At 48.8% G+C, this 12,603-nt stretch overlaps 1 protein-coding gene across 6 annotated transcripts in view; it reads left to right on the top strand.

The window, feature by feature from the left end:
• Zc3h18 (zinc finger CCCH-type containing 18) overlaps positions 1–12,603 on the top strand; it is a 52,526-nt gene that overhangs the window by 425 nt on the left and 39,498 nt on the right. Inside the window, exons 1-5 of one of the 6 annotated variants that reach the window (XM_029567119.1) lie at positions 827–841; positions 1,720–1,840; positions 6,683–7,287; positions 11,072–11,156; positions 11,956–12,027. In XM_029567119.1, coding sequence (XP_029422979.1) covers positions 6,697–7,287; positions 11,072–11,156; positions 11,956–12,027 — 748 coding nt within the window. In that variant the 5' untranslated portion in view covers positions 827–841; positions 1,720–1,840; positions 6,683–6,696. Of the gene's footprint in view, positions 1–24; positions 842–1,719; positions 1,841–6,428; positions 6,558–6,682; positions 7,288–11,071; positions 11,157–11,955; positions 12,028–12,603 lie in introns of those variants that run through there. The other 5 variants (XM_008840548.3, XM_029567120.1, XM_008840551.3 and 2 more) reach the window with 5 other exon arrangements.

Here is a 12,603-nt window from a genome sequence, read left to right as displayed (position 1 = left end):
GAGCCCGCGGCGGCCTGGGACGTCCGGGCGGCCCCGCGCGCCGCGCCCGCCTCCGCGGAGCTGCTGCTCCTGAAGCTGTCATTGCTCTTCCGGGCCACTCGAGCGGAGCGGCACATGCTCGCCGCCCACAAAGGCCGGCTCGGGAGGAGGCCCGCCCGGACCGCTGATGGGCGCTTTGGGGAACTTTGAGCTTTCGGGAGCTTCCGGCATCTTGCTCCCGCAACTTCAAGGGTGCACAGGTTGGACGTGCTCGTTGTGCCCCGGGAGGCACCGATGTCTTGGGAAATGTAACCTCCTCGTCCCTTGGACTGGGAGCTCTGAGATGCCGAGACGTTGGTGTAAAGTAGCCGAACAGCTGTGGTGCTGAAAGGAGATAAAACTTTGAGATTTCCAGTCTTGCTCCTGCTAGGAATGTAATTTTCCCGTGCACTCTGACAGCTGAGTTTACCAGGCACAGTGATTCATTTAAATGAGCTTTGCTTAGTACTCATTTGCAAGAGTAGATAATTCTTCAGACCCATTTGGAGAAAATGGAAGAGGGCATTTGGTTCACCTCCATCACATTGCCTATCCCAGCCAGAGCAGGGGTTAGGATTCTCAGGGTAGGTCTGGACCTAGGCTGATTCCCATCCTGAGAATGTCTTTTGAGCACCTGTGAAGCCCAGCCAGCTCCTGAACCAGTCCAAAATGTCCCAGAGCCTGGAACTTCTCTCCAGTTTTAGTGGGGAATGCCTAAACATTGTAAGAGCTTTGTGGAATCGCCTGAGAACACTGCCGGGTAAGCTCTGGCGCTGCTCGTCTTTAAAGCTTTTCCACCCTATCATCTGTAGAACATCGCAGGGTGAGTACCTCCTTACCTAGGAGTTTCTGGTTGAGCTTAATCACGTTGGGATGGTGTCTGTCTACAACCTTGACATCCTGCTGGCGTGTTAGCGCATGCCTTTAATCAGGGGCAGAGGCAGGTGGATCTCTGAGTTCTAGGCCAGCCTGGTCTGCATAGAAAGTTCCAGGCCAGCTGGGACTACAGGAAGACCGTGTCTCATGAAAGAAAAAACTCAACATCCTTTCTATTAAAGTAATGAATCAGGATTTTACTGGCAGACTTAGGAATTGCTGTTATATTAGTTTCCCAGAGGTTTTTCTCTTTTTGCCAAAGCCCCCTTAGAACACCTGTTTCACCAGTTAATTCTCTAAGCCAATGAGAAAATAGTCTCATTCAATAGTCACACCCCATATTTGAGCACAAATTGTGATGCCTGCATTAGCAACTCACTTCACCAGACCAGACTTTAGGTGGCTTGTAGCAGTTCCTTAAAGTGACCTATCTGAGGAGGATGTGGCAAGAGGTAACTGTGAGCTGGGCTATGGTCTTTTTTTTTTACAAATTAGGCAACTGTTTGTATGTCTTTCTGACGCACAACAGGTAGTTCCTCAAGTAATGAGATATTGTATTGTTTCAGCAAGCACTTTTCAGGTTTGCCACATACAGCAGGGAGCAGGGCACAGCAAAAGACCCTTGGTCATTCTGTCCCCTTGACAGGTTCACTGTTATGGGTGGGAGGTCTGAAGGCTGGCTCTAAACCTTTGAGAGTCCATGATATGGGTGATTCTGTACTTGAGCAAAGATTGTAAATATGGGAGTCAGTTGAGCTGGACCAGAGGACCTTTGTTTCATTGTTTGTGCTTACTAGGACATGTGTTTCCTTTCCCTGTGCCCAGCATAGGGTAGCACTCAGAATTAGTGTCAGAACACTGGCGCCCAGAGAGACAGGGAACCTGCCTGGAGCAGGAGTGAAGATCGCGCCACTTCTTGGTTCCCAGTGGCATTCCTGCTCTAAAGGTATGATTTAGGCTGCTTCTGATAAATACATAGATTTGTGTATTTTCTGAAAGGTGTTCACCTGAATGTGGCCTCCAGTAGTACAATTCCAGAATGTCCCATGGGAAGGAAGACAGTCCAGCTCCTTTTCACAGAACACCTGTGAGGGCCTCTGCAGGGTACCTGTGTGTCCTAGTGCCCCAAGGCAACCCTGACCACACGCCTCTTGTCTTGCTAATGGTGCCCACTGTGGTCTCAGAAGTGTCCCAGGCAGATAGTCTGTTATGTGGTATCTAGGTTACTGAGTGCCAGCCCTTGAAGAGCCTCCTTCCTTTCCCTCTATAGTTGGGTTGTTTTGGTTCTCTTTTTGGGAGGTTCTGGTCCATGCTCAGTTGGCAGGGCAGCACATCATGGCTGCAGTGTGATAGACACTCACTTCATCACATGCCAGAGAGCAGAGAGAGATCAGACCCCCAAAGACCTCCCACTAGGCCCTACCTCTTAAAGATCCCATACTTCTCAGTAGTGTCTCCCCAGAGACCAAGACTTGAGCACTTGGGCCTTTGAATACTTAAGATCCAAACTATAGCAGAGGTGAAGGAGGCCTCCCAACAATCTTTACACAGATTGTTGGCATTCGTATGGTAGGTGCAGTTAGGTTAACAGAATAATGTACAATGTAAAAAGCAAGAGTTCTGACCTAGGGAGGACCTCAGGGGTTTGGACTTCTGAATTTTGTATGTACAGGCTCGTCTGTGCCTGTCATTAGATGCCCAAAACAGCTTGTGATCCCAAGAGGCCCCCCAGAAGCAGGAAAGCCAGAGGTGCTTTCAGGGCCACTCCCCCCTCACTTTGTGGCAAATGCTGAAAAACTGCCTTCACAAGTCAGAAGTTTTTACTCCGGGCAGTTTAAGCTATCTATAAATCTACGTGAAGGGCACAAAGGCCTAGTGGGCTTGTGAACAACATACCAGTCTGGCTACTTAGCCAGGCTGTGGTCTTTGTAGAGATCATGTGCCTGTGGGGAATGTCTCATGCACTGACTTTTGAAGGGAGAAAAGGGGAAACAGGCAAAAAACTATGGGTTTATAGAAGACCCTAGTTGATGCATGAGCTGTGTCCCGCCCAAAAAAGGATTTACAAAATCATTTTGGAACTTGAATCCTGCTTTCTACTAGAAATTCTAGTAGTAGGAAATGACGCTCACTCGGTCCATGATCTGGAGCACAGGTATGTCTGAGCAGTTTGTGGGCACACAGCCACCATGTGGTCTTGGTTTCACTACTTGGAAAGCCAAGCTGGGGGTAAGGAATGACATGAGGGAATGAGTTCATTTTTCAGTAGTCTCCACACAAGGTAAAGTTGTGTTACTGCAGCATTTATCCAGTGGAACAGAGCATGTTCCTCCTGAGGGCTCCAGGAGACTGAAGCTGACAAGTGGCATGAGGATGGTGTTTAGCTAGAGGGTTGTCTGTCTCTTTAATTCAGTCTGAATTAAGATGTGTCAAGTATGTCCTAGGCACAGTCTCAGGTATCAAGTCCTAACAGCGTAAAGGAGCTGCTCTTACCCCATATTTCAGGTGAAGAGATGAAGGTCTGGCACGTTTACCAACTTGCCCAAGATTGTAATGCTAAGAGGCAGTAGAGCAGGGATTCAGCTCCTAACTCAGAAACCGCAGACTGCTTACAGGGAACAGAAGACCAGCTTCCCATGGTTGTCAGCCTGCTTCTTGCCCTAGGTCAGGTATTTGAGTTAGGCACTCTGTTTCTTTCACTTATCATGGAATTTTATTTTAAGATTTTCAAAATATAAAAAACAACTTGTACCTAAGAATTCTGAAACCAAATGCAAACCAACTTGCATCTGGACCCTGGAGAAGGGCTGCTGGCAAGTTATACAGTTCTGTGAACTTCTGTGCACAAGGTAATGTGTTCCAAGGTCAGTGGCAGCTTAGAACTTGAGAACCATGTGTTCTGGAATATCAGTTGTATGCTTTTTAAATTTTATTTTTGTTTTTAATAACGTGTATGCACGTGTGTCTGTGTTAGGAGTATGTACACATGAGTGCAGGTGCCAGTGAGGGCTAGGGACATCTGATCTCCTGGAGCTGGAGTTACAGAAGGTTGTGAGCTCCCCATATGGGTAACTGGGAACCAAACTCAGGTCCTCTGCAAGAGCATTGGGCATTCTTAACCACTGACCTCTCTCTCCAACCCCAGTTGCATGGTTTTTAAAGCTAGTTTGATAGGGCATTTGGTTTTGCATTACAGTTGAATTAAAGGATAACTTTGCAAAATTGCCTTTAGCTATAAAATGTGAGACTAGGAATTTGTCAGGTTTCAAGTCAGGTATCTGAAATTTGGTAACCAGTTCAGCATGATTGATTTCCTTTAAAACTGGAGACTTTAAAACTTACACCATAATAAAAACTGCAAATCTAGGGACCAGATGTTACACACCAAGAAATGTAAGTGTTCACTGTGTTACTAATTTGAGAAGGGTTTGCATTTAGTGCTGTAACCCTAACCACCACACACATTCCCACTTTGCACAAACTTTCTCTTGAAGAGTGGAAAAGCGTGGAGCCGCAGAGCCGTAGTCGGTCCTTGTCCTGTGTGGCATTCACGCTGCCCGCTGCAGGAGTACTGTGGGTACCAAGGACCCTTGCAGTACCCAGAGACCAGAGGCTGTGTACATGACATCTGGACTTGCTCATGGTGTTGTTTTCCTTTGAGGTCTTACTCTGTAACCCAGACTGGACTACAGTTCAGCTGGCTCGTCCTCCCAAGTGCTAGGATTTCAGGTGTGAGCTACCACACCCAGCTAGGATTGACTCCTGTTAGTTCCCTCTAATAGTCCTCCCTCTGCCCTGTTGCCAGAACACCAGGAAGTCTTGTGCTGTGTACTTTTAAGTGACTTATTATGGGTTGATTGGTTTCTAAAAAAATTTGGGGGGGTCTTTTTTTGAGACAGGGTCTCCTGTAGTCCCAGCTGGCCTGGAACTCAGTATGTAGACCAGGCTGGCCTCAAACTCACAGAGATTCCCCTTGCCTCTGTCTCCAGAGTGCTGGGATTAAAGGTGTGTGTCAGCACACCTGGCCAACCCTACATGTTTAAAATGGCTGATCTTTTTAAAAATTTTTATCATTTTAATTATATTTTATTTATGGGGGAGGCACGCATACCATAGCACATGGTATGGAGGTCAGAGGCCAACCTGCAGGAGGCAGTCCTTTTCTTGTCTCATGTGGGTCCCCACAGTCCAACTCAGGTTGTCAGGCTTGGTGACAACCTTTATCTGCTGAGATGGCTCGCTAGCCCATTTTTGAGACAGTCTTGTTAAATAGCCCAGACTGACCTTGAATTCGTTGTGTAACCCAGGATGCAAATTTTTTTAGAAGTATAAATTTGGGAGCTGGGCATGGTGGTGTACGCTTTAATCCCAGCACTTGGGAGGCAGGGACAGGTGGGTCTCTGTGAGTTGGAGGCCAGCCTGGTCTATAGTGAGTTCCAGGCCAGCTGGGGCTACAGGGAGACCCTCTCTCCAAAAGACCAAAAAATATATATATAAATTTGGAGCAGCTTAGTGATAGGGCACTGCATGGCATGTACGGGGCCCTGAGTTCCACCCTAGGGCTGCCCCCCCCCAAACAAAAAGCCCTGCATAAATTAAAAAATAGATTTTTATTTTAAATAAGAAAATATAAAATTACATAAATATATAAATGTGTATGACTTGGTACTTTAAAAACACATAGTGGCCAGGCGTGGTGGTGCACACCTTTAATCCCAGCACGTGGGAGGCAAAGGCAGGCGGATCTTTGTGAGTTCAAGTCCAGCCTGGTCTACATAGCGAGTTCTAGGACAGCTGGGCCTACAGGGAGACCCTGTCTCAAAAAGACAAAAAAAAAAAAAAAAAAAAAAAAAAAAAAAAAACCACATAGTGAACTTGGAATGAATAAGCTGTTGCTGTTTGTAGATCTTCCCATGTTCTAAACAGCTTGTTTGCCCCAACCTTGTAGAATGAAGAGTTGTGAATTCCAAGCCCCTCCCCATTCCTATTGTGGCTTGCTCTCCCTTGATGGGGTAGAAACACTTGACTCCCGGCATCTGGATACAGTGTCCGCACTTATACTCTAACCCCACCGACCTTGTATGGCTGTCTTTTAAAACAAGTGGAACAGTGTGCTTTATTTTTATTAGTCAAGAATAACAGAAATCGAGAGCATCCTAAAAAACAGTTCTTTACATAAGAACATGATTTAAATATCTAAAATATTCCGTCAAGAGTTTCTCTGCGCAGCAAACACCTGGATGGGTACAGTGGGTTGGTCTCTGGTGTGTCACTGGTCCTGGAGTACTGCCTTTGGAGAACCTGCTGTGTGCTAGGTGCAAGGTCAGGATGAGGTCTTGGTGTCTGTATCTTAAAATGCTAGTGAAGGACTGCGGCAGTGACAGGAGGCTGTGTTTGAGAAGTAGAATAAGAGGAAAAGGCTCAGCTGGAAACTGCTGCCTGCCTAGGTTTCTGCCTTGGTCTCCACATGACTACAGATGTGTTCCTTCAACTTTGCTGCCTCATTCCACAGTGGAAACAATACTTTCAGAGTCAGTTCCTATGAAACCCAAGAGCTGCAGTCCACGCCTTGTTGCTCACGCCTCTTCACCTGTACAAGTTGTGGAAGGGCTGAGTGGAGGCCAGCTTTGCCCAGTGGTGCTGTGCCCTGTCTCTCCACAAAGGTGTGTAGATTTGGGAGGGATTGTTCAGGACAACAGAGAGCATGTCCTACTTCCTCCTCAGGGAAGAGGGCATGTGGGCCAAGAGAATGGACGCATGCTGAGTCTTTGCTGTTTTTCTTTTGCAGAACTGTGGGTCCCGATGGATGTGGCTGAGAGCCCTGAACAGGATCCTCGCTCCCCAGAGGATGAAGCGCAGCCAGCACTCTCAGATGATGACATTCTGAGGGAAAGTGGATCCGATCAGGATTTGGATGGACCTGGGGGGAGGTCTTCGGATTTGGAGGATGAGGAAAATGCAACTGGGGTACCAAGCCAGGAGGAGACTCACTCAGATGAGGAGGACCGAGCCAGTGAGCCCAAGTCCCAGGATCAGGACTCAGAGGCTCATGAGCTGAGCAGGGGCCCGACAAGTTCCCCATGTGAGGAGGGGGATGATGGTGAAGAAGACCAGACCAGTGACCTCAGGGACGAAGCCTCCTCAGTGACCCGGGAACTGGATGAGCATGAGCTAGACTATGATGAGGAGGTCCCCGAGGAACCTACTCCTGCCACCCAGGAGGAGGAGACTGAGAAGGCTGGGGCTGAGGAAGAGGAGGAGAAAGGGGAAGGTGTTCCTGGAGAGGAAGGGAAACCTGATGTTCAAAGTGTGGGAGAAAAAGAGCCCACAGAGGCTGCCAAGGAGAAGAAGAAAGAAGATGACGATGGGGAGATCGATGATGGGGAGATAGATGTGAGTATGGCAGAACCGGTGAGGCTGGTTCAGGAGAAGCACTCTCAACAGGGCTTTCAGGCTCCCTATTAGTAGTGGGCCAAGCATATGGAGAAATAAGAGCTTGTGTTGGGACAGCAAGGATGTGCTCAATGTAGAAAATGGAAAATAGGCCCATACAGAAAACCTGTCAGTAGCCAGCAGCCTGACAAGCCCTCACCAAGCCCTACCTCATATGGTTTCCTTAAATCTCCCTTCACATAAAATCACAGGTATGGAGAGTCAGGTTTTCATGGCAGATGATTCTGTAGGAAGAACTTGAATCAGGAGGTTTCAGAGGACTCAGCCCAAAGTTCAGAACAGATGAATTCAAAGTGGATAAACCATCTGGGGTTTTCAGGTGCCTGGGAAAGAGACTGCCCATCTGAGTCATCCTGACGGAAGATAGGTTGCGTATCTCACAATACCCTGGTGGGTCCATGTTCTTAGGGGCCCTGGGTACTAGGAGCCCTTGACTTTACCATGTTCACAGAGATGCAGTGGGCTGGAGGGAGGGCCCTATCCAGATGTGATCCCAGAGTCCCACACGTACCACTCATACTGGTTCCTGGGCACCCCGTCCTCTTTTTAGTCTTTTTGAGACAGGGTCTCCCTGTTCCCCAGTTATCCTGGAACTCACTAGGACTAGATAGACCAGGCTGGCCTCAAACTCACAAAGATCTGCCTGCCTCTGAGTGCTTGCGCCACCATGACCAGCTGCACCCAGTTCATGTTAAGACATCACAGATGGACAATGGTTCTGGCCAATACGAGGTAATTAATAGGGCATAGATGTCACTTGCCTGGCTTTGGGACCCAGTAGCAAAGGAGAACTGTGGGGTCATGTGTGGCTGTAAGCATACAATTTCAGATCTTTTACCTCCCAACTGTGTAGTAAGTAGTTTCCTGAGTTATGGTCCCACCCCCACAAAGGACTTTGCTGTGCAGGTTTTCTTGTGTTTTGCCATCTATGCTTATACTAGGAGGAAATTTATCTTTATCCCAGAGTTGGCAAAGGAAAAGGTCCTGCGATGCTCAAGTTGGGGTTACTGACTGCGCTTGCTGTCGGTTTTGTTCTAGCGTGTGTGCCTGGTGTCAGGCACCCCTTTTGCAGGTAGGAGGACCTACTGCACACCCTTCCTGGTCCCACTATTGAAGAAGTTCAGAAAGTATTGGGAGTCTCCCTGGAGATCATGAGGGCCTTGGCATTGGGGGCACTGGTAGCTCACATGGTACTGTGATGTGAACAGAGGGGTGATGAATTGAGCCAAGCCTCCCCTGGACAGTACCAATGATTCTGGCTTGTGGTTTCCCTGGAAACAGTGTATGGAGTGAATCTGCTGATTGATTTTCTAACATGTTTTTGTTCTACCTGCTCTGCTGGGATGGTGTAGGGCAGGTGGGCATGTGAGAGGTAGATTTGGCCCAGGAGGACACACTGTTTCCAGGCCAGCAGTCACTTCCTTGGGAGTTCTGCTTGCCTCTGTCTGATTCCTCCCCATCCACCACAGCTTTTGCATGTTGGCCTTTGTCGCCTCCTCTGTGTGTGTAGGCTCGTGGGCCTGCACTGATTCTTCCTTCACACCTGCATTGTTTTTAACACAGTCTCAGCTGATTGTTGCTTCACCAGGCCCCCATCCTCAGGAACATGGTCTCCTAGGCCAAACCCTATTTGGTTCATTTGTGTCCCCAGGGCCCAGTAGCTCACTAGACTGCTGAGCAAATGGATAAATCTCACTAGCTTTGTTTGGAGCACTTAGAGTTGAGAGCATTTGAGAGGTAAAGTGGGAGCAGGCAACAGATGTACACTGAGAGTGGAGCCCTCTGCGCCTGGCACAGAGCGGGTCAGTTTATGTGGAGAACATCAACTCACTAGCCCAGGTCCAAGCCAGTCACCCCTGTGGGATCTCTGCTCCATCTCCCGAAGCACATGGCCTATGTCCTTCTAAGCCCTCGCATAGAGCCCCCTGCTGGTACTTCTGCCAGAAGATACAGAAGGAGACTGAAGGGTACACATGGTCTGTGAGACTTTCCAAGTCGCCCCATTACTTTAACTCCCTGGAAAATGGCTTTTACCATTAGTGGCAAGTGGATGTCCCCAAAGGCACGTCCCCATTGCTTTCAAGCCGAGCTTTGATTCAGGTAAATACCTAGATATTACTTGAAGGAGGAAATGGGCCAGGCATGGTGGCTTGTGCCTGTAATCCCAGCAGTGGGAAGACTCAGGCGGGAAGGTTGTGAGTTCCAGGTCAGCCTGGGCTACACAGACTCTCTTCACCTCCCTGAAAAAGCAGACATTAGTGACACTATAGCAAGTTTGCTCCCAGCAGGACTTTCCTCCCCGTTTGTGGAAGAGCTCCTCTGTTCATAGTTCCCTGCTGCCCATGGTCTTCCTGGAGAGCCTTTGATGGATCATCTTTCAACTTAGCTCTTGTCTTTTTGGTTTTGCTTTTTTTTTTTGGTCTTTTTGAGACTGGGCTTCTGTATAGACCCAGCTGACCTGGAACTCGCTATGTGACCAGGCCTTGAACTCACAGAGATCCGCCTGCCTCTGAGAGCTGAAGCTCTTCTCTTTTTTGAGTACATCACTTTGTTCCCATTTAGATTTTGGGACTCTGGAATAGGCGGGTTAATTTTTGTCCCCCTGTTTCCTAGAGTCAGGCATAAATTTATACACTAAACCTTGAAATTCTTTTGTCAGAATGTCTGCCTGAGACTTGAATTCCCTGTCCGTGTTCCTGGTGTGCTCCCAGACTCCCTGCAGGGGTGAACACCTCACAGGCAGTGCCCCTGCCTATTTGTTCAGAATGGAGGGAATTTTGGACTGGGCCTGTTGTATAGGGCACCTGTGGCAGCAAGGGTGTCCCTGGCAACTGACCTTTTAGTGAGCAAAGGTTATACAGAGATGGAGATGCAAGATGGCCTCACCGCTGCCACCTCAGGAAAGCCAGGGGATCCTGCCTGATCCCTCCCTTCTACAAAGCTCCTTTGTCTTCCCAGAGACAACCCCCTGGCTAGTCTCCCCAACAAGCTGCTCCTGGCAGCTTTGTCCTCATGGATCTTTGACTTGATGTCACCAAGTCAAGTCCTGTCTTACCATCTTGTTCTGCTTTTGTCTCATTATGGGGTAAGTGGGCCGTCGGTTAACTGGACCCTACCGTTTCTTTGGGAAGGCAGGAGCCATGTTTACTCATTCTTCCTCTGGGTGCCAGGACTTTCCTGAGAGCACCACCCCTGTGGAGTCGGGGTGGCCTGACAATGAAGGGGTCTCAGCTGAGAGGCCTTGGGCAGGGATGACTGGAGAGGGACCAGAGCAGTGGTCAGGTCCTGGCTGCCTGTGAGAATCCTGGGGGTGCGACTTGGCTCTGTTCTATGTTAAGTGTCTGGATCACTCTGAACTGGATAGGAGCTGAAAAATGAGCCACAGGGTAGCGTTGCTCATCAGGGTTACCTCACTTCCCCCTTGAGAGGAAATCAGTGTTAATTGTAAAGTACTTTTATATATTTTTTGTTAATGTACAAATTATCGAAAACCAAAATATATCCATTCCCTGCTCAAAGTCGTTGGTAGACATAGACAGAAACTGCTCCATGAAGCTTTCTGTCAGGCCCAGAGTTTTCATAGTGTTCTTCTGAGTGTCTCTTGAGCTTTAGGTGAGCTCACAACCATCCATGTACAGCTGGGACCATGAACATAGGCTGGCGAGGTCCGGTGTGGGGGGCAAGGCAGATCCACTCACCTTCAGACGATCTCCCTCTGTTCCAGGATGATGACTTGGAAGAAGGTGAAGTGAAGGACCCCAGTGACCGGAAGGTGAGGCCTCGCCCCACCTGTCGATTCTTCATGAAAGGTAATTGTCTGCCTCAGGCCTTCATGCAGCTCTCAGTGTGTCCTGCCTGGGGCCATGGTGTTAGTTCAGCCTCACCAGGCACCACTGTTGATGTCAGTGAGGCCTTTCATGGGGCCAGATTGCAGGAGTTAGTGGTGGTGGTGGTGGTGGTGATGGTATTGGTGGTGAACAATAGACCCTTTTATTAGTCCTGTCCTCACTTTGAAGACGGCCTTGGAGGGGAACCGCATGGTGTTTTCCACACAGCTGGTTTCAGGCCCACTGCTTACAACAGACCCAAGGCTGCAACAGACAGTGGCAGTTCTTTTCCTAGTGGGCCTTTCTGTAAGGCCAAACGTTCCAAAGTTAGCACGTCCCACCTCTGAAAGAGAGGACCACTTTCTGCACAATGTATCAGAAGTAGGTCCTTTATTTGGGATGGACTTGGAAAGGACAAGGGAGAGCATCTGAGGGCCACTCCTGCAGAGGAGCACTGCGACTTAAGTGACTTCAACAGGGGCAGTTGACAGTCTCACCTGACAATCTCAACTGACCACATGTTGCGAGTGCTATAACCCTTTAGCATGGTGGTGTTCTGGCTTTGCCTTGTAAAGCCATGGGGGATTTGGAAATGGCAGTGAGAGTTTCTAGCCCAAAGGGTTGCCTGGATGTGCAGCAGTGGTTTGGGCATGTTTCTTGTTGAGTGTTCTCCTTGGACAGATAGGAAGGTATTTTCTCTTGCCCTTAGATGACTTTGCTCGCTGGCCAGCCTGTGTGTGCAGTCTAAAGTTCACAAGAGCTTCCTGTACTTCTTTTCCAGATGTTGTGACACCATTATCCACTCTTCTTCCACCAATACCAAATTCCATACCACTCAGAGGCCAGGTTAAAGGTACAAAATATCCTGTGTTCACTCTCTGTTGTGCCTTAAAGTCCCCTGCGCCAGAGGCCAGACTTCTTTCTCCTGGATCCAGAGCACAGCTGGGACGCCAACAGGGAGGGGCTTGAGGGGCAGAGGTGCTGTGGCCTTTCTTCTTAGTGTCCTGAGAGCTGGGGAAGGAGGTGCAGGGAAGGAGGTGCAGGCTGAGGCCATGGCAGTGTACTTGAGGGGCAGGAACTTCACAGTTAGCAGTGGAATCCTGCCTTATACATACATGGGGAAGGCTGAGCCCAAGAGTGGCCCATGAACAGCCCTGTCCCTCAGGCCAAAAGGTACCTTGATGATGGGGATGTCCATGAGAACCCCCTCAGGCTCACTTCTCTGGGTCCATGTTCTTTCTTGGCATGCTTATTTCTGCCAAGTGAAAACAGTTGGCCCATCTAAGTCACACATGTGTGATGGGCCCCCATTGTGCAGTTGACCAATGGGGGCCTGCATGGTATGTGGGCCTGAACCCAAACACCTATGTGCTATGGCAAGACCTTCACGTGACATTGCTACAACCACTCTGAATGCAAGACTGTGCTA

This window comes from Nannospalax galili, unplaced genomic scaffold, assembly GCF_000622305.1.
Source record: "Nannospalax galili isolate Female #2095 unplaced genomic scaffold, S.galili_v1.0 scaffold459, whole genome shotgun sequence".
NCBI classification, from domain to species: Eukaryota; Metazoa; Chordata; class Mammalia; order Rodentia; family Spalacidae; genus Nannospalax; species Nannospalax galili.
Note: the sequence above shows the minus strand (reverse complement) of the source record. Positions and strands in the feature narration are given on the sequence as shown.